The sequence below is a fragment of the Triturus cristatus genome, chromosome 1_1, assembly GCF_964204655.1.
Source record: "Triturus cristatus chromosome 1_1, aTriCri1.1, whole genome shotgun sequence".
NCBI classification, from domain to species: domain Eukaryota; kingdom Metazoa; phylum Chordata; class Amphibia; order Caudata; family Salamandridae; genus Triturus; species Triturus cristatus.
This window is the reverse complement of record NC_140579.1, coordinates 18,263,839-18,290,401: the sequence shown is the minus strand read 5'-3', so window position 1 is coordinate 18,290,401 and position 26,563 is coordinate 18,263,839. Positions and strand designations below refer to the sequence as shown.

At 47.6% G+C, this 26,563-nt stretch overlaps 1 protein-coding gene across 3 annotated transcripts in view; it reads right to left on the bottom strand.

Moving 5' to 3' along the window:
- Positions 1-26,563, bottom strand: part of LOC146869156 (Y+L amino acid transporter 2-like) — a 181,392-nt gene that overhangs the window by 16,270 nt on the left and 138,559 nt on the right. For all 3 annotated transcript variants that reach the window (XM_085640892.1, XM_085640896.1, XM_085640889.1), the window contains exons 5-8: positions 17,720-17,843; positions 17,506-17,609; positions 16,973-17,069; positions 13,250-13,399 (exon numbers count right to left, since the gene is read on the bottom strand). In XM_085640892.1, the coding sequence (XP_085497018.1) occupies positions 13,250-13,399; positions 16,973-17,069; positions 17,506-17,609; positions 17,720-17,843 (475 nt within the window). The remainder of the gene's footprint in view (positions 1-13,249; positions 13,400-16,972; positions 17,070-17,505; positions 17,610-17,719; positions 17,844-26,563) is intronic.

The window sequence follows — 26,563 nt, the reverse complement described above, 5'->3', positions numbered from 1 at the left end:
AGCTGCAGTTCAGGCAGGTGAAGGGACCGTGGGTGCGCTTCGGGGCGGCCTTGCAGCAGGTGTGGGTCCTTCCTGGGTTGAGAGCGACGAGGGTGTTGACATCGTAGCGGAGGCGGACATCCTGGATGGTGCGGGGGCAGGGGTTCTGGCGCTGGGCACGGCCCAGAGAATTTTACAGCCACATAGCTCGGTGTCTTTGCTGGTGCTGTTCCGTGGAATGTGTGGTTGTGAGCAGGGATGCCATTTGTCTCAAACAGCCGACTTTTTGGAACGGACGGTTGCACTGAGAAGCGTGGGATAGAGACGCAGTTTGCGCTTGCAGGTGGCATACGTTTCATTCTCCTTTTCAGCTGTCTTTCGGGACGTCATTCCACTTCGGTGGCTGGCTTGTGTCTGCGGGGCACTCTCCGGTATAGGCACGAGCCCTCAGTCTCTTCACCCTGTGCACTTATGCTCTTGCTCATCTGTGGTCGTCTGATTTTTGAGTGTGACAGGTTTAGTCACCCACTTCTCTTTCTTCCTCGGTTCGTGCTGGAGATGTGGCATCCTGCCACATGCCATTTGTGTTCTCTTCACCTTGTGCGAGGTGGCGTCAGGCCATATTTTGTCAGTTCTCCTCAATGGGTCCTCCTGCCAGCTCCATTGCGTTTGTTGGACTGTGCATCTTCTCCCATCTTGGACCACTCCAGGTCCAGTCCTGTCTGTAGGACTGGGCATCTTCTTGCATGTTCTTCAGCCATTTTTGTGGACGGCAGTGGAGGTAGGTGTGCTTTGATGGAACCGGTCTACCGCCTCTTCCATACCTTTCTTCTCCTTGACCAGGTATTCCGGGTGCAACTCAGGATCTCTGTAGGAGGTGAGGGTCTCCTTTCTTTTGCAGTGTTGGCAGCTTGCCACCAGGGGACGTGCGACGCTCCTCATGCCTGTAATGGGCCGATGTGCGCCACAGTCTTAAGGCAGTGTTGGGGGCACTCCCTGAGTGGTCTCTGGCCCACTGCGGGGCAGTGCTAGTGCAGTTAGGGTGTAGGTTATGCCCTTCCTGCATTTAGACCACGCTAGGCCTTTCCTCCCTTTTTGTCTCAGGGGAGTGCTGGTGATGGGGCAGATCAATGGCAGGCAGCTCCTTACTTGTCTTGTGGTGGGAGGAGCAGTGCGAGTCTTCCACCTCATGGCACCAGTGGCAGCATCTGTCTGGCAGGCAACCAGGATCTTTCTGTAGCTGGCATTGTCTCTTATGACAAGTCCTCAACTCTCCCCTGTACTCCTACGTCTTCTTTTCTTCACTCGAGGGCGTAGTGCTGGTGCCTCGACATTACTCCATCGTGGTACTGGGTCCTGCCTGAGTGCAGGCATGCTTGGCAGGGTTGGTCACTTTGTGTGAAATGCGCAATGACTGTCCAACTGTGACCATTCTGTGCTAGGGACGGCTAGCTGGGCAGTGGTGATGCTAGTGGACAGTCTGTCTGTGGGCTGGGGCAGCCTGGCTTTAACACTGTGCTGCTCGTCACAGGCACTGCCTTGGTTTCACTACAGTTGCTGGATTTCCCTTGGCCACTTATGGCTTAACAGCCTTAGGGCGAGAAAGCAAAAGACACACAATTGATGGACGGAATGCAGAACAAATCAAAACATTCACCCCCAGTCAAGAGATCTGGGTTAAATCCATCATTCTTTTGCTCACCATGCCACCACAGTTTAGACCTGGCCATATGCAAATCAGTCTTGACCCTGTGCCTCATGGGAACAGTCCAGCCCGAACTGCAAAGCCAGGTCCTCCCTGGACCGGAAACAAGCATCCTAGGACCGGTTTCGGTAACAGCCTTAGCCTTCGCTGGATTCCTGGCAGCTTTCTTGGCTGGGGCACCTTTTGGCTTCCTGGGGCTCTTTACTGGGGGTACACGGTCTATCTCCCCTCCAAACTGACAGGCAGACATCAGGGAGTGTGAGGGCCAGTGTGTTGGAATGCAGTGGGGCTACCTTCATCTACTCTTGGCAGGCAGCAGGGTAGCTCGACTTCTTTGTTTTTGGAAAACAGTTCATGTAACTTGGCCCCTTAAGAGTCACGTACTCGTTTCTTGGGCCTGGGCTGTGGAGCGGTGCAACAAGCTAACACCAGGTGGCGCTGCAGACACTCTTTGCAGTAGAAGCCTTCATCATTCTGTGGGTTGTGTGTCTCCAGCAGACACTGCAGGTTGTGGTGGGGCATTCAAAGTCTGTGCTTTCTTCCATGCTGGTGCAGCAGGGATGCCTTGTCCTCACCCACGAAAGTAAACCAGGTCAGGGCACTTCAACAAGTCACTACTTGGGTGCAGTATAGCAAAGCGACCGCTAGGTGGTGCCGCTTTCCTGAGGCTGCAGACCTTGCGGTTCATGCAGGTGCTCTGCAGGAATGCGCTGGGAGCTGAAGATGCATGTGTGGGGTCCACGCAATGATAGGGCAGCTTGTCCCTACTTAAAGATACTCTTGGCCAGGCCTGCCGCACACAACTCTCTCAGGCAGTGCAACCGCATTAACTGGGGGGGGGGGGAGCACGGCAGCCTCCCTAGGGCTATGGGCTGTGCTTTTCCTCACAGGATCTTTTCATAGTAGCTGTGTATGCGTGTGTGGGGGGGGGGGGTAGACATTTGCTCTTTACTGCGGCTTGCAAAGTGGCCTCGCTTGGGGTCTACATACATACGTGGTTCACCCTTTGATGGGCGGGGCTGTTCTCCTCACCACTCTGGCTGCCTGCAAACGCGCACATCTCACAGTAGGCGAATGGCACAGCATGTCCTCTCTCTCATGACCAGGGCACTTCAGGTGCGGGGTTCCTTGTTCGCTGTCAGCACAGCACGCCTCGAACTTCAAGGGCGCCCTGTGTCAGCTGCAGGACTCCACCCCCTCTTTATTGATCTCATGCTGCAGGGCCGGTAAGTACTATGGCTACAGGGGCATTACCGGGTGGACGCTTGTTTGAGGCCTTTTCTCTGCCATGTTCCAGCATACCAAGTTACCGGTACCTCGGTCTTTGTACTGATAGAAGCAGGGGTGCCACTGACTCGGCCACCCCCCACGAGGAACTGCAAAGCAGCTGTTAGCACGCGCGCGGGGTCACACATGCTCATCGCCAATGTTATGGTCCCTTGGCTCAGTTGACAAATAAATACACGGACACTAGTGTGTGGTACTAGAAACTGGCCCGAGCTCAAACGCTTGGACTCTTTTTTTAACGGGCACACCTCACTCATGACGCTGTGTTGGATTGGTGTGGGGTGGGAGTAAATTGCTGCTCTCAAGGAAGTGGCTGGACGAAACAGTACTATGTGTCCTGCAGGACACTACACAGAGGACAGGGCGCTCATTAAGAGTAGAGAAATAAAACTGTGATCTTCATTCAGTCCAACCGTGCCTTTTGAAGCTCTGCTCTTGTAATAACAGGTTTTCAGTAATAACAGAAGGCCTGGCCTAGTTCTGATTGATGCGACAGGATCACAGGGTGGCACCAACTACTGTGATTTTTGCCTTACCCTACATAAGTCATTCATAGGCTGGGCGGAGTAAGCATAGTTTTACTCTGCTGAACTCCGCGAACTGCCAGAAAAACTGTGCCGTGCTCTGCGGAGTTCTGCAACAGCGCAGTATGTTAAGTCACACTGCTCGCACTGATTTTTAGTCCCGGAGTTTGTCCCGCGCTGTGAAATCAGCACGAACGGCACTAAGCGTCGCTGCTGCTTTCTGCCGCTTGAGTAGACCTATTCGAGCGGCAGCTTCCTCAATGCGAATGGCCGATTTCTCAACATGAGCGGTCACGACCTGCCTTCACCACCCGCGATGAGAAATCTCCCCGGGAGGAGGTCTAGCGCGTGATTTTTTCTTGCAAGTGCTCGCCAACTTACCGATGGTGACCCATTCGAGAGAAAAAAAACTCCGCTCTGTGTCATTGTGTGGAGTTTTTTGGAACTCCGCGAAGAGTGGACAACTCTGCAAACTCCGCCAGCGGAGCGGAATTCTTCACCCACTAATATTCATTATTAACTCCTGGCAATAGTTTTGGTCCTCGACCCCACAAAAACTTCTGACAAGCCTGGGAAAATTGTTGGCGTAAAGCACTGCCAGTTAGGGTGGGAGCTCTTGTGGCATCTCAGGGACGGTGTACCTTGCCAAATGTTTTACAACTTCTTTTCCTGGTTAGGGATACCGTATTCCAGTTAACTAACTAAGGCTTATTTGGGCTATACTGTATTTATTTTTCATCCCACTTAAAGCACCTTTACCTTAAATGGTAAATCAAGAAAATGTTGGTCGCAGCAGTGCAGTCAACCTACTTTTGGATAAATATTTTTGTAGAAATTATAGACGGATTTGCGTTTTACGTTACAAATTTCCCTCTAACCCTAGAATGCTCAAGTTTTTTGGCCACATAGGAACATATGAGGGAATCTTTTTTGTTTTAATACATTCACTATTCACAAGATGGCAATATTGCATAAGAAATACATAAGGAGCATTCTGTTTTAATTTGAGAAACAAGTAGAAGTTTTCTCCATTGAGTTGTGCCAAATAATAGAGTAGCTGAATGGTTCTATAATAGAAGAAATATAAGTGGATATCCCTAAAATGCTGTAACTCACCCTGCTCTGTTCCACAGCTCCCAGAGATTGTCACTCCCACAGTCCACTTCCTTCAATGTTCCAAACCCTGCTCCAACACAAAGCATTTGCCTGAGATTCTTTTGAACCTCGCACTGAGAAGCTTCTCGTCCTTCTGTAACCAGTCTTTCCACCCTCACCAGCCCTAATATTCGAAGACCCTGCATCCACATAGCACCTCGGTAGAGTTCTATAAACCTACCCCCAGTGTTTGCAGTTCTCATAGTTGTTCTTAACTTTCCTTCCAAGCTCACTGCTTCTATAGGTTCTGTAGAGTCTCTTCTCACAATCAAAATCATGAGATTCTCTCAGGACTCTTTACACGCTCACACAAGCTTTCTGGGAATCTGCAGTCCACATGATGAGCTCAGAAGTCCCTGTCATGTCGCCACGCCTGACCCTGGGATACAGCCAGGACAGGCAGGGCAGGAAGAGGAGGAGCGGAGGCAGGGAGAGGGGGAAAAGGAAGTACACGTCATGATAGGGAATAATAAAGACGTGTGTGCCCAAGCTACAGATCTCCATGTGGTTCTTGGGGTCGGGGACAGGAAAACTGGTGACGAGGATGGGACCGTGAACCCACCCCAGCTGTCTCCCGCAAAAAATAAAACAACAAAAAGACGGAGAAAGAGCGCGCTGCCGCTACCGCATTGCGGAGCGTTTCTGCAGCCAAAAAGGGCACGAGTGACCGGCTGACTTGCTGAAGCAGCCTGCTGAGAGGCGGCGCATGAAGCCAGGGGTAAGCCTGCCGAAAGGAATATTTTGAAGATAGTGCATAGTGCACCGGTGTCACTCTGGCGGCCATCTTAGAGTCAGGCGTAGTGCATAGGCCAAGCCTAGTCCCCAGCCCGGCGGCCATTTTAGAGTCAGGCGACCCATGAAGAAAGCTGTGCCAGAGCCTACCAACAGTACTACTGAGGCACACATGTCCACAGAGCCTGAATCCACACAACCAGCAGTGCCTGGTCCTACGCAAAATGCCCCGCAGCCCGGACCATTGTTCTTGGGGGCATCATTCCTGCGCCCTCCTGAGCCTCTAACGATGACAGCATGGGCCCTACATGGAAAAACTGGCTTGAAGACTTTGAGGATTTCATGATAGGGTCACAAGTCTGTGACCCCAACCAAAAACTCATAGCCCTACGAAACCTAGTGGAGAAAGACGTCGGACAGATCATTAAACAACTACCCGCAGCCAATGCTGCGTCCTACGAGGATGTGAAGGAAGCTCTAAATAGGAAGTTCCTCCCCAATAAGAACCTGGACTATGAGCGTTACATGTTCAATCTCGCGTCCCAAGAGCGAAACGAGCCCATGGGCGACTTCATCTCCCGTATCGACACTTGGCTCGATACTGTGAATTTGATAACTTCAACACAGAAGATGCACTTCGCCTACGCATCATCGAAAGGTGTCAATCCGAGTCACTGAGTCATCGACTGCTAAAGAAGCATTACTCTCTCGACGAGATAGAAGAACTCACCCGTATCAATGACCAAGCCGAAGAACATGCCAAGAAGATGGAAGACAGCAAAGCTGAGAAGAGAGAACAAGCTCTCCGCGTACAATATCACACCTAACCGAGACGCCATCTGGATCATCGCAAAACTGGAAAACTTACAAGGCCACCTCGCACGAAGTCTCCCCGCAGCGGGACCAAGAGCGGTCACCCCCGGAGACAACCACCACAGTGTTATCGGTGTGGCCAGGACTACCACCATACGGGCCAATGCCCAGCCATGGGTCAACAATGCCACCGATGTGGAAGAGACAATCACATTGAAGCTGTTTGCCAAAACCGTCGCTCAGAGATTAAACAGAACACGGGGTCCCGTCACCACGCGAGGGCTGTGCAAGGACGGAGAGACCGCTCAACCAGCTCGTCAAGGTCAAGTGCCCAGTCAGTCAGTTCATACAGATCACAGCGGTCTACGTCTAGGGAATCGTCCTCCATCACCCCATATCGCAACCCAGTGATGAGTACGTGTGTATGGTGGCGGATCCGGACAGACTAAAGAAGTACCCGCGGCTAAATATTCGAATAGGTAGCCACTCCGCCAAATTTGTTCTAGACACCGGCGCATCAGTCAATTACATCTGCGCCACTGAATACCAGAGCATGAGTCCTAAACCAAGACTGGAGCCAGGGCAGTACGAGTTTACACGTGGATGTCTAAGGAACCACTGCCATGCCTGGGACAATTTCGCACTACACTAACATACAAAGACAGGCAAATTCAAGCCCAAATTCACGTGATTGAAGGCCCCGAAGCAGCAGACTGCCTCCTCAGTTTGCCAAATGCAGAATGCCTGAAGTTAGTTGAGATCCTGTACAAGGTGGACGACTCGCCGGATATGGTTATCAAGTTCCCAAAACTGGGAAGTTAGCTCACTTCAAGGTCAAACTGCATATCAACGAGCAAGTAACACCTGTAGCGCAGCATCACAGGAAGGTGCCATTCCACTTGCAACAAGCGGTAGATGACGAACTCCAAGACCTGCTAAGGGCGGATATCATAGAACGATCAACCGGACCCACTCCATGGGTGTCACCTGTCGTAGACATGCCCAAGAGAGGTCAAGACAACAAGGTACGCCTGTGCGTGGACATGCGAGCCCCCAACACGGCTAGCACCCAGGACCCCACATCAGTGACATGATCACGCGCTTAAACGGTGCAACGGTTTTCTCGAAACTCGATCCCAACAAGGGGTACCATCAACATGAGTTGCATGGAGAGTCGAGGTACATCACTACATTCACCATCCACCAAGGACTTTTTAGATGTAAACGCCTCAACTTCGGAATCTCAGCGGCGGCTGAGATCTTTCAGAAGGCTGTTCGGCGAGTAATTCAAAACATCCCGAGCGCATTCAATTACAGTGACGACATCCTGGTGTTTGGGGAGACCCAGAGAGATCACGATAAAGCACTCGACCGGGTGTGCCACGCTTTGCTCAACGCGAATCTCACACTCAACCAAGACAAATGTGAGTTCCACAAGTCAACCCTCAAATTCTACGGCCACGTCTTCTCAAAGGAAGGCATGAGACCCGACCCTGAGAAGGTATCCGCACTATCAGACACTCCACAACCACATGACGTCAGTGACCTCCGCTCGTTCCTAGGCATGGCTAGTTACTGCGCCCGTTACATCAAAGACTATGCAACCATCAGCTACCCGCTACGAGAACTGACGCTTTAAGGGCAAAGTTTACAGTGGTCAACCAAGTGTGAACAAGCCTTCAACAAAATCAAGGTGGCGGTGAGTTCAGCTACCAATCTAGCCTACTTCAACACCAAACGGAAAACGGAAATCACGGTAGATGCCAGTCCCGTAGGGCTAGGTGTGATCCTGGCACAGTATGATGACGAAGCCGACCAGCGCCACATTGTTGCATACGCCAGTCGCAGTCTCACTGACACAGAAAAAGCATACTCCCAACCGGAAAAAGAGAGCCTTGCGGTTGTTTTGGCGTGTGAGCATTTTCATCTTTTTGTATATGGCAAATACTTCACACTATCATTCACAAACCGGGGAAGGCGGAAAACCTGGCAGACTACATGTCGCGACATGCACAAACTCTGACGCGAGTGCGACACTCTGTAGCTGAAGAATACCTCCATTTTGTCATCTACCAAGCCTGCCCACCGGCTGTTCCACTAGAGGCCATCATTGAAGCGTCCGCCAAAGATGCCACGATTCAAAACATCATATACCGGATCCGTACCAACTCGTGGAGACACTTGGATGAGCCAAACATGAGTGATGCTATCAGCACTCAAGAACTTCTAGCGTTCAAACATGTCAAGGATGAGCTCTCCATCAGCACCAATGGCCTACTACTAAGAGACCGAAGGATTGTAATCCCTCAGCAAGTAAGACAAGGAACCGTCAACATGGCACATGAAGGATATCGAGGAGTGGTGAAGAAAGCGCTGCGAGAGCGCGTCTGGTTCCTGTCCCTTGACCAGATGGTAGAAGCCACACTCCAAGACTGCCCTCACTGTCAACTAGTAGGACGAGATGAACCACATGCTCCTCTGCAGATGTCAGACCTCCCGAACAGCTTATGGCAATAAGCAGCTGTCGACTTCTTCGGCCCGCTGAAGTCTGGAAAATACATCATCATCATTATGGATGAGTATTCACGCTTCCCCATCGCTCACCAAATTTCCTCCACTAAAGCGACTGCTGTCATACCGGTCATTGACGAAGCATTCGCTGCATGGGGAATCCCTGTGGTGGTAAAGACCGACAACGGACCACCTTTTAACGGACAGGAATTTGCAGAGTTTGCGAAACACCTGAATTTCAAGCACCGGAAAATCACTCCCCTGTGGCCCCAGGCCAACGGGATGGTGGAACGTTTTATGGGGACCATTAAAAAGACGATGCAACAAGCCGATCTAGCTCATCGTGACATTCAACCAGCGTTAAACAAAGTTCTACGAGCATACAGGAACACGCCGCACAGCACCACAAACCAATGTCCTGCCACTCTAATGCACGGATGAATCCCACGCACCAGGATCCCGACTGCAGACGCTGTCACACAATCCAGAGTCGTGACCTCGGACCATGAGACCCTGGTAGAACTTGATTGCACCAAGAAAGCAAAAATGAAAGAATATGCCGATCACCGCAGACATGCAAAGACGTCCGACATCCGTGAAGGAGACTGGGTGCTGGTGAGACAGGACAGGAAAACCAAAGCGGACAGCCGCTACTACCCTCACCCATTGCAAGTAACAAGAAGGAAGGGGACCATGATTACAGCTGAATCTGGAGTCAAGAGGACAACCAGAAACGTATCGCACTTCAAAAAATGCAACCCTACTGCTTAAACCAAGCCCGAGAGCCTGACTGGAACACAGACTCGTCAGGTCAGGAGGAGAACAACGGCCAGGAATACAGAAGAGTGTCGGAAGACGGCACTGCGACAGAGAGGGGCCCATCCAACCGACCGCAAATCAGCCGACCACAAAGAACAATTCGAAGACCTACTCGACTCATTGAGGAACTCTGAAAGACACCTTGAACACTAAAAATACAAAGGGTGGTAGATGTCATGTCACCACGACTGACCCTGGGAAACAGCCAGGACAGGCAGGGCAGGAAGAGGAAGAGTAGGAGCAGATGTGGGGAGAGGCGGAAAAGGAAGTACACGTCATGATAGGGAAAAATAAAGACGTGTGTGCCCGAGCTGCAGATCTCCGTGTGGTTCTTGGGGTCGGGGACAGGAAAGTCCCCGAGACACGCACTGAGCGGTGATTTGTAGTGATGTGTGTGAATTAATGGAAAAACGAAAACTGAGAAACCACATAGGACGAAACCAAATCACAGAAAAACTATTTTAAGGAAAGAACATTTTAAGAAAATACAAATAAATCAAAACTTAAAAGAAACATTTTAAGGGAAAGATAATTGCAAGGCAAAATCCCCCCAAATACATTAAATGTGGGTAGTGTTTAGGGGCAGTGAGGGTTTTTGGGGTTCAAGGATAGGGAATATTTTAGGGATGATGGGGGGATTGTTGGGGGCCAGGGATGGGTGGTTTTTAGGCATAGAAAGGGTTTTTATGTTTCAGGGATAGTTTGAGTGTAGGGGTATGAGGGATTTTAGGTTTCATGGATGTGTGGAGTTTAGGGGTGGTGAGTGGTTGTTAGGATTTAGAGATGGGTGGAGTTTAGGACTGGCAAGGGTTTTAACATTCAGTGATGGAGTTTAGAGATCGGGAAGGGTTTTTCGGGGGTCAGGAATTGGTGGGCTTCTAGGGATGATGAAAAGTTTTAGGTATCAAGAATGGGTGGAGTTTATGGGCAGAGTGTTTTAGGGATCAGGAATGGGTGAAGTTTAGGGTGATCAGGTGTTTATAGGGTTCGAGGATTGGTGGAATTTAGGGGTAGTTAGGGGTTTCAAGGGTTTAGGGATGGGTGGAATTTAGGCATAGAAAGTGGTTTTGGGGTTCAGGAATGAGTGGAGTTTAGGGGTAGAGAGGGATTTACGGTTCGAGAATTGGTGGAGTATAGTGGTAGAATGGGCTTTTAGGGTTAAGGGATGGGTGGAGCTTGGAAAGGTGAGGGGATTTTAAGGTTCAGGGATGGGTAGCATTTAGATATGGCAGGGTCGATGGGTATATTTGTTGCCAGGGGATCATGGATAGATGGTGTTTAAGGGTGTTGAGGGGGTCAACAAATTAAAACAATTTGAAGTAATTGTTTAGCAATATAACAGATGTATAACTGAAATAATGTTGCTTGAAGTAAAGTGCTGAGATATATGCTTCTGGCAAAAATGTTTATGAAGGTGAGACCTGCAACTGTTGCATACAAATAAACATGGGAACTAAAATAAAATACATTCTGTGAATTGGTTTCTATAAAATGGTGAATGTTATTCATCCTGTAAGTTTCCATTGAACACTCCAGGTGAAATGGTTTCTCAGAAATGACATTTCATTAAATCAGTTTTCTATTAAATCACATACAACCTATTTTTAGGTCTCGCTTACCAGACAGTGTTAGCGGTCTGATTTAAATAGGACAATTGTGGGCTCACCAAGAACTTACAGAGGGCTTTTAGTTTAGCTTTTAGTATTCCTGTTCAATGGCTTTCCTTTTCCAACTTGTGTTTGTCCCTCCCCAAGAGGTTATCCTCTGTACCAGTCTGTTAGTCTTTGGCATGGCTGACTTGTTTTCTTCCACTACTTACCTTTAGGGAACTGCTTTTTTCTTTTTTTGTTTGAGCACCAAGAGAGTATGTTTTCTTTAGCTCTCTCCTTCTTCGTAGTATGATTTCCTCTCACTGCCAAACACCTTCACCTCTGTGAATCGTGTTAGTCTGCCTGTGTGCTTCTCTGTACACGTCCTTTGTCTCTATCTCCCTTGTGCTGTATGTCCCCGGTTTCTTTTTAATTTAAAACTCTCCAAGCACACTCCCCTTTGTTTCTCCCACCCCCGGTTCTTTTTTTAGAATATATTTAAATGTTATGTTTTTTGGAAGGCCAAGCAAATTGCTGCCAACCCTGTACACTTTCATTTTCTTTTATTGAGCAATCTAAATGGCACCCACCATCTTCAATCAATCGAAAATTAAAGAAATTGGTGTCAGCATCATTCTGTATGCATGATGCGAACGTGAATTTCCTATGGAATTAGGTGACCACGAACAGTGGCCATGCCATCACATCTTTTTTCCAATGCTAAATAGCATTGACAAAAAGCATTGTGCTGTTCGGTATCGCCAAAAACAATCGGCAAAAGTAAAGACCTAATGGCTTAGCCTATGCGTGTGATTATTTTCCACATCGCAAGCACAAGTCAACAACCAAATTCCCTAACCTTGCCACCTAAGTTGCCAGGGACCTAACATCGTCTCCCGGCAGCCACCAAGGTCACCGATTCCACCTCATATTCTCAGAAGCTCCTGAAAGTTTCAGTCCACACCTTTGCTTGCTCAGCAGATCCTTGGACCTCTAGTCCTGCTCGCCTTCTGTGGCTCCCTGAGGTTCTCAAATGCTGCTCATCACAACCAACACTTTGAGATCCTCCCTCATGCTCAGCAGCACCCCCTGAGTCACTCACTGCCCCCTGCTCATTATCCGCAGTTGTCTAACCCTGGCCCTAAGCTCAGCAGTTCCCAGAAATACTAAGATAAACAAATAGTGCTTTCAGATAGTGCTCTGTTCCACACTATTGGTCACCCAATGCGTGTTTCGTGAGTCAAGAAATCATGAATTGTTGCTTCTTCAGGACCTACTCATAAACTCACACCAACATACATTGACCACATGTAAAATTATTTGAATGGACCGGATAATTTCCTTGCCTGTTTTGTAAAAGTTGCAACTAACCGTGCAGCAATTTCCGCTCTCCTTCATAGGTTTTTCCGATCAAAACCACATATTTTGAAAATATTTTATCCTTTGTCAGAAAGTTTGAACAATCTCATATTTGGTATATGTCTTAGCCAGCTTGCTAAATGATGCAGCAGACTGTGTGTTTCTTTTCTCTGACATGCCACAGCCTGGTGTTTCGCGTGCGTTCAGCTGGACTTCTTTTCTCTTCTCAGTCACACCGGACGTCCAACCAGGACACAACTTTGACAATGCAGTGCAGCATCTTCTCCAGCTGCACCTATATGGCGGGTTTACCACGCTCCCCTTTCTTTGGCTAATCATGGATTTGTTTTCCAGTGGAAGTGCCTACATCATTGATGAGCTCCAAATCCTGACTGAAATCTACACGAAGAGCTGAAAACTACTTGACCTAAATCAGCAAAGCGAGCACAGTCCCTAGAGTCAAAACATTGTGGGTAAATCTAATCCAACTGCAGACTTTGTGCAGTATCCTGAAGTTCTATATTCAGCAGCTTGCGGATCCCCTCCACCCCAGCCTATGCTCAGCAGCTCCTGAAGCGCCTACTACTCCTACAGAGCACATCAACTCTTGAGTTTTCTGTCGCCGCGCCCCATGCTCAGCAGTTCCCGGATATTTTTTAACCTTCCATCATGCTCAGGATCTCCCGGAAATTATAATACAGCTCCCAGAGATACCCAGCCTTGCCTCTGCTTTCAGCTCTCCGATGTTCTCCAACCCCAGCTCCCGTAACCAGTACCTTGAGCGGTCGTGGCCGGTTTGGCTCCTTCCACCGTAGGTACAGCTGCCCCGCAATCGACAGGCCCACGAAGAACCAGTAGCTAAAGCTGTAGTAGTTTATGAGCTGGAAGATGTCCTCTACGCACAGGTAGACGAGTGACATTGCGCCCTGCGGGACAAAAGAAAAATGTCTATTGAACACATTTAGATCAAAAAATACCAGAAATCAAAAAGTACTCCTGTTCCAAATACAATGGTGGCATTGCCATATTTATTCCACGCATCTAAACTTTGATTGATTTACGACTCATTCTCCATAACTTTATGATCGTTTCAAAACAATTAAAAAACAAAATCGATCCCTCCTGTTAATAAATCATTGGTAGCCAGAATTTATTATTATTTTGTAGTTCTACAAGACCACAGAATGCACAACATGGTAACATGGTACTTTACAAAAACACATGTAACCATGGTTGATTACATGTTCAATGTGGTTCAAATCAATGGCATTGTTCCTCATAGGTGAAAAGACATGGCACAAAATATCCTTCAACAATGCAGACACAGAAAACAGCATGTGTTACAATGTCATACCTGTCTTTAAATACGTGGACTGTGTCCTAATGTACAATATGCTCTTCAGTAAACACATTGAGTACGTAGCAGTTGCACCTCCTGAGAAATGCATAATTAGCAAAGGGAGAACAAGGATAGAACAGGGAATGTGAATAACTTAGCACTTATAGTAGTTGTAGAAGTAACAAGAGGACTACACTAAATGCAACCTGCTACCAATACCAAATACCTCGAAGACCTGAAAGGTATGCTGTAAGGATTATGTTCAAAAATGAACAAGAGGAGGGAAGCGAGAGAGGGACCGATTTTTCCGTATAACAAATACCCTGGGATATCCTTACCACTCTGTTCAATATGTAGGCCTCTTTGTTAAATTGACCATAGTTCTGCCATTTTCTGTATAACAGGCTGAAGGCAGGTCTGATCCAAATCATATCCAGCTCCTCTCTCTGTGAGGCCGCCTCAAAGTTCAACATCCCCCTGTTCTTTCGACATGCAGCAGACTGCATCCTGGGCTGGTACATACTTTTAGGGAAGTTGCCACCGCAGATGTGTCAAGCTGAGGCAGGAATGTGGCGAAACAGGACGTGCAGATTTATATACGTATATATAGAATCCCTTTACAATACACATTTTTCTGCTTGCCCCATCCAGTTTACGACAAGCGCCTGGCCTAAGATATGAACTTTCATCTAGCTCACATACCACAGTTACTGGAAAAAGCATCACCATGTATGGTAAAATTTGAGAACCATGCCATAAGTGACTAGGTAGACGTGGCGTGAGATGACGATACCGCCTTAAAGAGTATAAGAAGGGAGACCACAGAGACATCATTGGACTACCCCACCCGTCTGTTAGTAGGTGGCAGGCGGGTGTGGGTGCTCTCCAAGAGCTCTTGTTTTTTGTTTTTAAGATACAATTTAACTTGCCAGTATATTTGCTGTTTATGCTATGTATGCTATTTTGCTATGCTATTTTGTCCCTAAATTGGTGTTTTCTTATTGAGCATTTCATACTTATATTACATTTGCAAAGTTGCTTTCTCTTAGGTTTTAGGTAGGTACGTGAGTATTCTCAGTACTTTAGATCAAGTGTGTTTTGCATTCTGGGAACATTTTCCTTGATGTAACTTATGTTTTTCATAATGCATTTATAGATGTGTCTTTGAGGTTTTCTGAAGTGTCTCTCTCCAAACGAGTTCAATGCCTTCTGATTCATGCGAGGTCACTATATTTGTATTTAGTATTTTTATGCCTTTTTCTTGAAGTTTCTTGAAGTAGAATCTTCTTAATAAAGTTGTAAGGCTTCCAGCCTCAGTTTCCATGGCTCACATATCTGTTTCCTTCATTTTAGAGCGAGCATTCCGGCTCAAATTAAGGTGCCCCTTTTGTCCCTAACTCACTCCCTCGATCATACGGTGAAGGTTCACTGAGCCCTGTGCTCAGCCCCCTGCCCTCTTGACCCTTAATAAAGTTCCCTCTAACAATGTTTCCAGAGTGGCCAAACGTAAAAGCCAAGAGTGTTACTTTATTGAGGGAAAATCTCCAGAGCTTATTTATGACAGCGGACCCCATGCGCAACACGCACCTATTTCTGTACATCCCCAAATTTTCAAAAGAGACATATTCCTAAAATGTGCACACAATATCAACACCTGCTGTTGAGGTGTGGTCCAAAAAAGGACTACATAAGCATAAACACATAGTAAGGTGCACCAAGTAACACCTTTAGAACAAAATCAAAAGTCCAGAAGAGACAGTTATCCGATTTGTGTACCAATCTTCTTTTTATTTTAGACGTGGTTTCAAAAGGTTCTTATGTATACGACCCTCAAACAGCCAAGGCCTTTTGTCCAAAGCTGGACTTCTTCAGGGCAATGTGCGACAAAAGCAATGTCACAGCTAGTGGTATTGGTCTATATTTCAGTCCACAGTTCACAATAGGCTGCAGATCTCGATCTTCATTTCAAATGTGTCCTACGGACAATATGTTCGTACAGTATTACAATGAATACAGTTTAGAGTACGCCTGTATGAGGCAATCACCTCATGCAAAGAATTACAAAATAAGCACGGGGTTATCGATCAGACCCCAACTCCGGCAAAGGTTTTTTCACTCTTGCTGTTGACTGGCCGATACTTGCCTGATACGCTGCTTCTCCGGGGACTGACTCTGGTGCCGCAATTGGTGTCTGATCGATACCCCCATGTTTATTTTAGAATAAGTGTGCCTCTTCATTTGTAACAACAATAATTGAACGTTTATAAATACATATGGAAGCTTCTAATGTAAAAGCAAAATTTAGCCAAGTATATCCTGATGCGGCTATTCTAGATTACCATTCTGTGCACTGCTCTGTCTTCTAGTGCATGGCTCAGAGTAGCATCTTGTTTAATGGAATGTAATGCTTGTGTGTCAACCGTAAGGTGTGGTTAGAGCACTGATTATATTTGCGGCCAGAATCCAACAACGCTCTAGAATGTGGGCGCCATCTTCTGTCCTCTAGTTCAGAAACACAAGTGCCATTGACAATAAAGGAAATCAAGACATGACCATCGGAGACTGAAGTTTCAACATCACCATTTGGTTTGGACCTTGCAGTGTAGTGCCACAGGTCATATCAGATTGTCTCGAAAAGGTGACTCATTTATGGCAGCCTTCATCTTCTGCAAGTTGGGATTGGGCACTGTTATAAGTTTCACCCAATGTGTTGCTGTTGATATTTATAGATAAACAGCAACAAGGTGTTGTAATCTAAGTCTTCGAAGGGACCGTGGCAGGGTGAGACTGGTGTGGTAAACACCCTGTAATGCCAGGTGGGTGACAACTAGACCACAGACAGTGTGGTCAGATGGTGACCATGCCCTGCAAGCGGACACTTATCTGAGACTATGACAGACTGCAGGTCGTTGTGATTTTTTCCTTGCAGTTTGCGTCAGTTGGGTACAAGATCCTACATTGTGGTGTGTGGTGTGGTGGTCAGCTCACTGCAGGCTGTTGGCAGTGTATGGTAGAGCTGGGTAGGCAAGGTGGTCGGTGCACTTCGGAGTGAGGGAGGTAATGCCCTCAAAAGAAGGACTCTGTGGACAAATCCCTGTGGCCAAGGCTAATATCCTGCAGGGTAGGCCAGGCACTAGCAATGGGGAATCCAAGCACTTACATTGAAGAGCAAGGCTGGCACTGGAGTGAAGCGCTTCACATGGATCATACAGATGGCATCAGGGAGGTGCCCCTCACGAGAACCCACGAAGAAGAGTCTGAAAAACACAAGAGAACTGTAAATAAGCGTTACTAGGATACCCTGTACATATAACTCCTTCTGAGGTCATAATACCGTCAAGCTATCCGGCACATGGCAACAAAAAGCACTGTCGGGAACTACTGCCGACATAAAACTCTACTGGCATTATTGGCCACTTAAAGCTATGTTGACACAATTGCCCCCCACAACACTGTACCAAGCGCTAACTCCCACCGAGACTATCGTAGCGCATTAAGCTAGCTCCCTCATGCACTAAATACCTAAAAAAGAACCTCCAGCCACTCAGGCCTAGGTAACGCCTTTCTAGACACTATTGATCTACTAGTCACTGATCATTCAAAACAATGTGCAGTCTATTCTTATTGATAGGAGTTCTGCAGGTCAGAATTAATGCCGGATAATAAAACTTGATTTAGTAGTGCCCACGGTACCTAGATGCTGCCAAAATTGATGCATTGAGGCCGCCAAAACAAGACAAAGCTACTGCCAGAGGGATTGTCCAATTGAAGACTCCGAAGATTTGATCTGCAAAGGTCTAGGATAAAAACAGACATATGTCACAGAGGATGACATTATCAAATACCCCTGCCCGCTCTTTCCACCCATGGACCCTTGCAGAACCTCTTCAGGAAGAAGGGTACCTACCACTGCCACTGCATCACTGGCCAGGATGGATCTTATGTCCAGCACGGTGTAGTAGGCGACGTTGGTCAGGATGTAGATGATGGTCACAATGGGCATGGAGATCCCGATGGCCAATGGCAGGTTCCTGCAGTAAAACAAGAAAGGGTTAAACCTGCACCCGTCAACCTCCAAATCAAACTGTTTTTATAAAAAGAAGGCGTGGCAGGGCCAACTGACTAGTAAGTCTATTTGATTTTGCTTCTGTTCACCACAAGTGTATTTCGGCATCAAAGACTACAAAAATATATATATATCTCACAATAATATTAATTCTTCACAAGCATTTACATAAAGTGAAATCTATAAGTTATTACAATTAGCAGCATTGCTGCATTTAACTGTAAGGGCGTGCATTATCTTCATTTAGTTTGTCCTTCGTCGATTGCAGTTCTGTAATCTATAGAGCTGATATCAACCTTACCACTTTTTTTTTTTTAATGTCCTCACACCATGACAAATAACTATATTATCTGGCATTGTAGGATGCATGGATGCTGGTCTGCATTGCCTAATCCCTTGGGAGCTCAATAATGGTTTTAAATATTTCCCCCCTCTCGAGATGATATATTTTAGAGAAGAAGGGAAATTGCATGTTGGTTTATTTGAATGTCCATTACATAAGCAGAAATTCATAATTTCCACCACAGAACAACCCAGAAGTTAAGCTTATAACTAACCAGACTGTAAGAACAGCTTTCAGAGGGCCACGGGGTGCACAGGTGCTACTGCGCCCAATTGTGGGTGTTGAGGCCTTTTTCTCATGACGTTTCAGGGCCCGACCTACTAAGGATCCTGAGCAACTGGGCTAAGCCCCCCTTCTGTACTTGACTCTTACTGGTAGCTGTGGTCAAACAGTCAAGACTCCCTTGGGGAGGATTTATATACAGGTCAGTGAACACAACTCATAACTCAACGTGCAAACAGTACGGTACGAGCAATAAATCAATGTGCAGTTCAACACTTTCTTTTAAATTAATAAAAATAAATATTTTATTTCTAACTCTTCACATGCAAAGATATGCAACATTCAGAAGCAATAACACAATCCCCCTTGAGGTTGTGGGTATAATAGTTGTCAGACAAACCTGGCAGCACAGTCGCTCTCTGTTGAACAGCCCTGCTAGTTCGCTCCAGTAATCAGAGCTTCTCCCCTTCAGCAAACACCATATCCGGGGTGATGCTGGTGTGATCCTCAATCTCCTGTGATGACCCTAACCCTTGTCCAATATGGTACCAATCGGGGCACAGACTCTCCTTATGTGATCGCCCTCACTACGGCAGTCCCTCTTGGCATATGGAATCACTGATTTCGGCAGTCGCAAGTCCCACACTGCTGGCCCAAAATCAGTTCACAGGTGACCCCCTCTTGCATACTGGGTCACAGCAGTGTGGTCGTGCGGGCCTGGTGCTTCCCGCACAGCACACCCGACACTGCTTAGAACAAAGTGGACCTCTCCTGGCATATGGGGATTACTGAGCTAATATGGCACACGGGCAATGGTCCAATCAGAGCACGGCCTCACACCTCGCTCAGAGAATTCTCGTGCAAGACTCCCCACTGGACCTCACTCCCTCCAATGCTCTCCTCTCCCTCACAGGGCACACTGGTCTTGCCAAGCAGGCAGGCGTTGGTGCTGCGGAGCAAGTGATCTTGGTGTCCTTGGAGATGTCCCCTCACCCAGCAGGCAGAAGTCTTGCAGAACTTCCTCTCCTCATGCACTAGTCTGGCTGCTTGACAGATTACAAAGTTTGGGGTCTCAACCTCCCCGTCTTATAGTACTTTTCCAGACACCATTTATGAATTCGGGTCTGAGTCTTTGAATTTTTAGGTTGGTGTTCTGCTTTTTTTGAAGTGCACATCTTTCCTCTGAAATGATGTCTGTCACAGCAGGCATGACTCAGAAGCTGATTAACCCACAGCACAATTCATGGGAGTGACCAGAGTTCAGACCTGGGATGTCAGCCACAGTGATATGTGCATCAAAAAGCTAACCCCGGGCTCCCAGCCGACTCTTTATGATTCCCTGAGATCACACCTGGGATGTCAACCACAGTGATGTGTACATCAAAAAGCTAATCCCGGGCTCCCAGCCTGGCTCTTTATGATTCCCTGAGATCACACCTGGGATGTCAACCACAGTGATATGTACATCAAAGAGCTAATCCCGGGCTCCCAGCCCGACTCTTTATGATTCCCTTATCAGCTCCATCTCCCTTCCTGAGATGTGTCCGGTCCCTTTCCTTGTGGTCTATCACTGAATCAAAGAGCAACCTTTTGAAGTGTAAAGCAAGAATCCCTTCCTTCATTGTGTACCACCCACCTCACAGAAATGTAGTAAAACACAAATCTGGGGGGATTCCTCTACTCCTCATACCTTCAACAGACCCAGTGTTCTCCATGTAATGTACCATTGCAGGCGTGTTCACAGCACACTGACTGTTACAGCCCTGATACTTTCCTGCTTTGTACCATTACAGACAAATACATTTAGCACATACATTTAATCTTTGCACACTGTTCAGCACTGAAGCTTTTATGCATTATACTAGGGTGTGCTATTTTAAAACACGCACACTGCCAGTACACACTCACCATATGCGTTGCAACTTCACCTTTCATGGATTGTACTTCACGCGCACACAAATCCACTCAGCACATGCTTTCCTTATGCATGCAATGCACAGCACTGAATTTCTCATGTACTGTAGCACAACATGCATACATACATTCAATACATGCACTGGCCATACATATATTGCACAGTACTGCTCTATTCCTATATTGTACCATTCACAGGCACACATAAAACCAGCGCAGTCTCACTAATTCTGCGCTGCACAGCACTTCCACATCTACCTGATGTAGGCTAAGGGTGAGTTAAGCACACAGCAGCTGTACTTTTAAAAGAGTGAGTGAACCTGCAGGACTCACTCCAGTGACACAGGATAAAAAGAACCTGTTCACTACTACGGATCAATTTACATGGAATGCTGCCACGACCGCGCTCGTGCTGCTTAACTCCTGATGAAGGCGGTCGCCTTCCACCGCTATAAGGGTATCACTCTGGGTGCCCCTCCTGGTCCATCAAGACCACAATCTGTCAGACAGGCCTATGTCATGATGCGCCCGCCTGATCAGTGTTCACCTATGACAAAAAATCAGCACTAGGGATCCAGACAACAGTGCAGCTGGGCACTGAGGGCAGGGGTACACATCTTCAACGATACAGAGGACTTTTCAATCCCAACACAAACCCTTTGAGAATCTAGATAATAAATTGCATCTATACACATTGGTGATCCAGGAAGAATAATGTCCTGCCTCTCACACAGGCTTTGTCCAGTTTCCTTGCTTCCGTCTTTAGCTGCTTTGTAGTCTAGTGATATCCAGGAAGCTATCACTCGCAACTCAATCACTCAAGCACTCGCAACTCAATCACTCAAGCACTCGCAACTCAATCACTCAAGCACTCGCAACTCAATCACCTTGACAAAGTTAAAAACAACTAAAAACAGGACAGATGTTAACTATTCTCCAACAGCACCAGGGCCCAATTAAAGGGTGTTAACTCTTCGCGAGCACTCCTCGAATGCCACTCCAGAGAGATCTTCTACATGGGGCCCTGGCACCAGGGCTGGACTGGCCTTATGGCACACAGGAAAGACTCCCTGTAGGCTGAAGACTAGGGGATGCTTTTAGGCATGGATGAATAGAAAGATCATCAGCTAACCGGGGTAACAGCCCCAACGAAAAGAAAACTGTTTTCTTGTAGACATATATATCATCCCCTGGCCCCAAATTTCTCCTGGAGATGGCTAGACCAACTCACTCCATTCACTTGGCACACTACAGGGCTAGTGTGAAAACATTTTCCAGGGATTTTAGCTGTCAGTCAAACAACGCTGGGCACAGTTTTCCCATTCTTTTCCATCCGTTGTTTACAATCCTGCCCGTCTTTTCCCTAAATATCCATTTCTCACACAATGGTTAACAGTACCTGATGACCTCTGCCACATTGCCTCTGCGAGATCTCCCAGAGAAAACCCGTACTGCAAGGTAGATACAATGATGTTGAAAAGGGTGCCACAGGCAGGGGCCTCCTGCACCCCAAGTCTACAATAAATACATCCATAATTGAGGTGCACCTCACACCTCTAGACCTGGGTGTCACTACACCTGCAGCGTTACGGCTAGCTACAGTTTTTCAAGTTCCTCACACTTCCTGTCTTTCCCTCTCTCCACTTTATATCTATTTCTCTCTCATCTCTAGCCTTTAGCACTCTCTCATCCTTTCCCCTCCATTGTCTGTCTCTCTATCCTGTCTCTCACACACAATCCCTCGACTCCACCTTACTCTCATAAGGTTAAATACAAAGAAGGCTACTAGCAGGTGCTCTGTTTTAATAATTTCCAAAGTGTCCCCAGCAACCGCAACATCAGACTATACAGGCAGGCTAGCATTGGGCCACTGGAGGAAGGATTCGATCAACAGACCCAGTGGGGGCTCTGTAGAAGGAATACTTAAGGTCTGAGCATTTATAGAAAAGGGTGAACCAAGGTTTTGGCTTCCAACAGAATACCCTGTCCGCCAAACTGTAAAGTAGACACTTTGGGGCATATTTACAAGGAAGTGGCGACGTGCAGCGTTAGCCTCCTTGGATGAACACTGCATTCTGCCACTTCTGAAACGCAGGACTACAACACCCAGATTGCTGTTTACTTCAAAAAGGAATCACGTATTTAGTGAGTTTAATATTATACACACCCATACACACACATATATTGACATATTTATATTTACATTTATACATAGCTATATCTATATATATCTATATAGATATCTATATAGATATACACAGGCACACACACATAGGCACACACCTTTGCTACATGAATATTTTCTGGGTTCTTGTCCCAAACCTCTAGAGGTTTGTGGTGAGCTGGGAGAAGCTGCATCTGAACCCTAACAACCCAATTTCTAGCTACTACTATGTACCCTTCTAAATGTGGGGCACACCTGGATAGATTTCTTTAGCCCAAAGGGGTGGTTTAGCTTATAGTGTTCCCTCTTCAGCGAAAAGGAAAACAGGCAGGCGTCTCTTACCCTTCTCTATAACAAATTAGGCTGATCTTGAATTGTGAATCAGACAGTCTTGCCAGATAAACCCCAATTTTACAGTGATGCAAGCGAAATCATGGAACTCGTGGGTGTGTAACACAAAGTTATAGTGTTAGTCAACCACCCTGTTACACAAAAGTAAACGTCTCTGGGGGCAGAAAATGCATAACTCGCATTGCGTCAGAAACTTCCAAGCACGCCTTAATCTGGTTCATGCAGTGACGTGATTGAGCTGGCCACATGGATTTTTGCCTTACCTCTAACACGTGATGTTAGAAGAAAAGGGGCAACCCAGAAACCCAGGGACCTGGGCTGGACAATTATTATCAAAACAAGTGGTCCCTATGGGGGAAGTGTAACCCTGGACTCACACCGCAATAGTGAGATAAAGACCTCCTCTGCGACAGGTGCCTTTATTTTAGAATTTTGTTCTTACATCGCAAAAACGGTACAAAGGAGTACGACACAGTATTCATATTACTTAGAATGACCAAAGGTGCTCCTACGGGGTGACGGTGCAGTGGAAGTAACATTAAGTGATTAAGTGCACTTGTGCTATAAACAGGTATATATACAAGAGATTGATCTGGGCAACATGTTGACAAGAACCTGTTGACGGCACCCATAGTGTGAGTGTCGACAACCACAATCAAATGTTTTAAATCAGTCCACATATGTTCATGTCGATGTCTCGACCCCTTAGCACAATTACTTAGAACAGGGTCATCATCAGGGTAAAAAGAGAGAACAGGAGACACCAGAGGATTGAGGCACAGAGACCCACAACTGCAGCCTGCGGGGAAGGAAACGCTTCCAACCGGTGCACGAAAGACATTAACGCGTCCATTTTCCAGGAAGGAACCTACATTAGATGCAGGTGTTAGTTCACTGTAACTCTTGGTTTTTTGACACCCACTGACCCGCACCACACCCTCGAATTTACTTGCTTTTCAATCAGGACACGAGCAGCAGTATATTGTCTGTGTCAGCCTCTTGCACAAGAAATTGGTGGTGCAGTCCCCTGCTTCTGTCAACAGTTTTCTGAGGCAATCCCATGAAATATTGATTGACACATCTTAGGTTGTGGGTCTCTTTGCCCCAACCCTCTGGTGTCTCCTGTTCTCTCTTTTTGTCCTGATGATGACCCTGTGCGAAGGGGTCGAAAAGTCCACATTAAGAAATGTGGACTGATTTTAAAATGTGATTGTGGTTGTAGACAGCAAAACCAAAGGGGATGATGGACAGAGGGCTGGACATTGCAAGCACTCACCCCCTGTCAACTGATCTGGGTTTAATCCATCATCATTCTTTAGCTCACTCCGCCACCTCAGTTCAGACATGGCCATATGCAAATCAGTCTGACCCTGTGTCTCATGGCAACAGTCAAGCCCGAACTGCCAAACCATGTCTTCCCTGGACCGGAAACAAGCATCCTGGGACCGGTTTCTGGCTAATCAGCCGTCATCAGACAGGCTTGCTTGAATACAGTGGCAAAGTGAGCAAGGGACCCACGCCCCAAGTACCCTCCCAACTTAGGGCGAACAAAGCAAAACCAAAGGGGATGATGGACGGAGTGTTGAACATTGCAAGCACTCACCCCCAGTCAACTGATCTGGGTTTAATCCATCATCATTCTTTAGCTCACTCCGCCACCCCAGTTCAGACATGGCCAGGATGCTTGTTTCCGGTCCAGTTGACTGGGGGTGAGTGCTTGCAATGTTCAATACTTCGTCCATCATCCCTTTTTGGTTTTGCTTTGTTCGCCCTAAGTTGGCAGGGTATGTCCAGACGTGGGTCCCTTGCTCACTTTACAACTGGATTCAAGCTAGCCTGGCTGATGACGGCTGATTAGCCAGAAACCGGTCCCATGATGCTTGTTTCGGTCCAGGGAAGACATGGCTTGGCAGTTCGGGCTGGACTGTTCCCATGAGGCGCTGGGTCAGACTGATTTGCATATGGGGGTGGGTGCTTGCAATGTTCAACACTCCGTCCATCATCCCCTTTGGTTTTGCTGTGGTTGTAGACACTCCCATCACGAGTGCCGTTCTCGTCAACATATTGTGCCGATCAGTCACATGTATATATGCCTGTATATAGCACAAGTTCACTTAATCGCTTCATATCACTCACACCGCGTCATCATCCCTTAGGAGCACCTCTGGCCTTTCTAAGTAATAAGACTACTGGTTCGAGGCATATGAGCTGCAGATTACACACTTTTGCATAGATCGCCATCTGGTGTTGGGCCCGGATGTTTGCAGTTTGTTTTTCCTCTTGGAAAGTCTTTGGAAGTCACGAAGTCGGTGACTCCTCCTTTGGATCGTATTGCGCATGGGCTTCGGCTCCATCCTCAGATTGTTTTTTTCCGCCATCAGGCTCGGATGTAATCTTCGCGCTCCGGTTCCGAACAGCTTCCAGTTCGACGATCAATGTACAATCCTCACCCCAATTCGCGGTATTGTTTCGATCGCCATCTCCCCACTCGACGCACCTTCTCATCGGCACAGACCTTCGGTTCCAGTCGTACACGGCGGCCTTCGGGCCTACCCAAGCTCCGGTCCCGGCTAATGGAAAGGACTCCATTTAAGAAGTGCCCTCGATGTGGGTCCAAATTTTCCCACACCGATCTCCACGAGGTATGCAATCTCTGCCTCTCCCCTGAACACGAGGCTCGAGACTGTCCGGCGTGTAAGTTTTTCCGGTCCAAAAAGACCATTCGGGACCGAAGAGCCAGGAGAACCATGGCACACTCATCGGCAACGATTCCGGACGACATCTTCGGAGAAGGCGTCGACGCTCCAGAACAGCATTACACCGATGAAGGCCTCGTCAGCGCTTCCGAAGCCGACGACTTAGATGTGGAGGACATCACTCCGGCGCAGAGGGTTGTGAGTACTGATTTACCCCCCCCCACACCCTTGCCGGCACCGAAAAAGGCTTTGGTCACGCCTTCGCCTCCGGGCCTAGGCAAGACCAAAGACACTGCTTCACACTCTGCACCTTCGGGGCCGGTAAAGAAGCCGAGTAAGCCTTCTGCCGGCTCGGGCTCGAGCCAGCCCACCGTCGGTGCCGATAAACACTCTTCGGCACCGAAAAAGAAACCGGCCTCCATCTCGACACCGAGTCCCGCACCGAAGCCCTCGGGGTCGAAACCCAGCTCTTCGGTACCAACACCAGCTTCAGTACCGACCAAACCACACAAGGCCACCGGCACCGACACCTCGAAGCCGAAATCCATCTCGGCGCCTACAAAACAAACGGAGGTTCCCAAGCCCAGTCCCAAACACCGAACCGGCACAGAAAAGCCTAAAAAACTTACGGCGCCGATGGACCAATCAACCTCACCAGAACTTTTTACACCAGATCCCTTGCAAAAAACACTGACCAAGGATCCCAAAACTGGACATTTAATGCTCTCTACCAAAAAGAGACATTTGGAGAAACCTGCTCTGCCTCCACCTCCAAAGAGGAAGGATTCTGCTACCTCTCCTTTCAGAATACCTTCCCCACCTCCTCCACCTCCACCTCCTCCACCTTCTCCTCCTCCACCTTCTCCGCCCTCTCCACCCCCACCTCATCGTTCCCTGACCCCGTCCCCGGACGATGATGATCAGGGGGACCCATATGACATAGGGGATGTACCCCAGGACCCACCCACAGGGGACCCTACCCCTACAGGATCCCT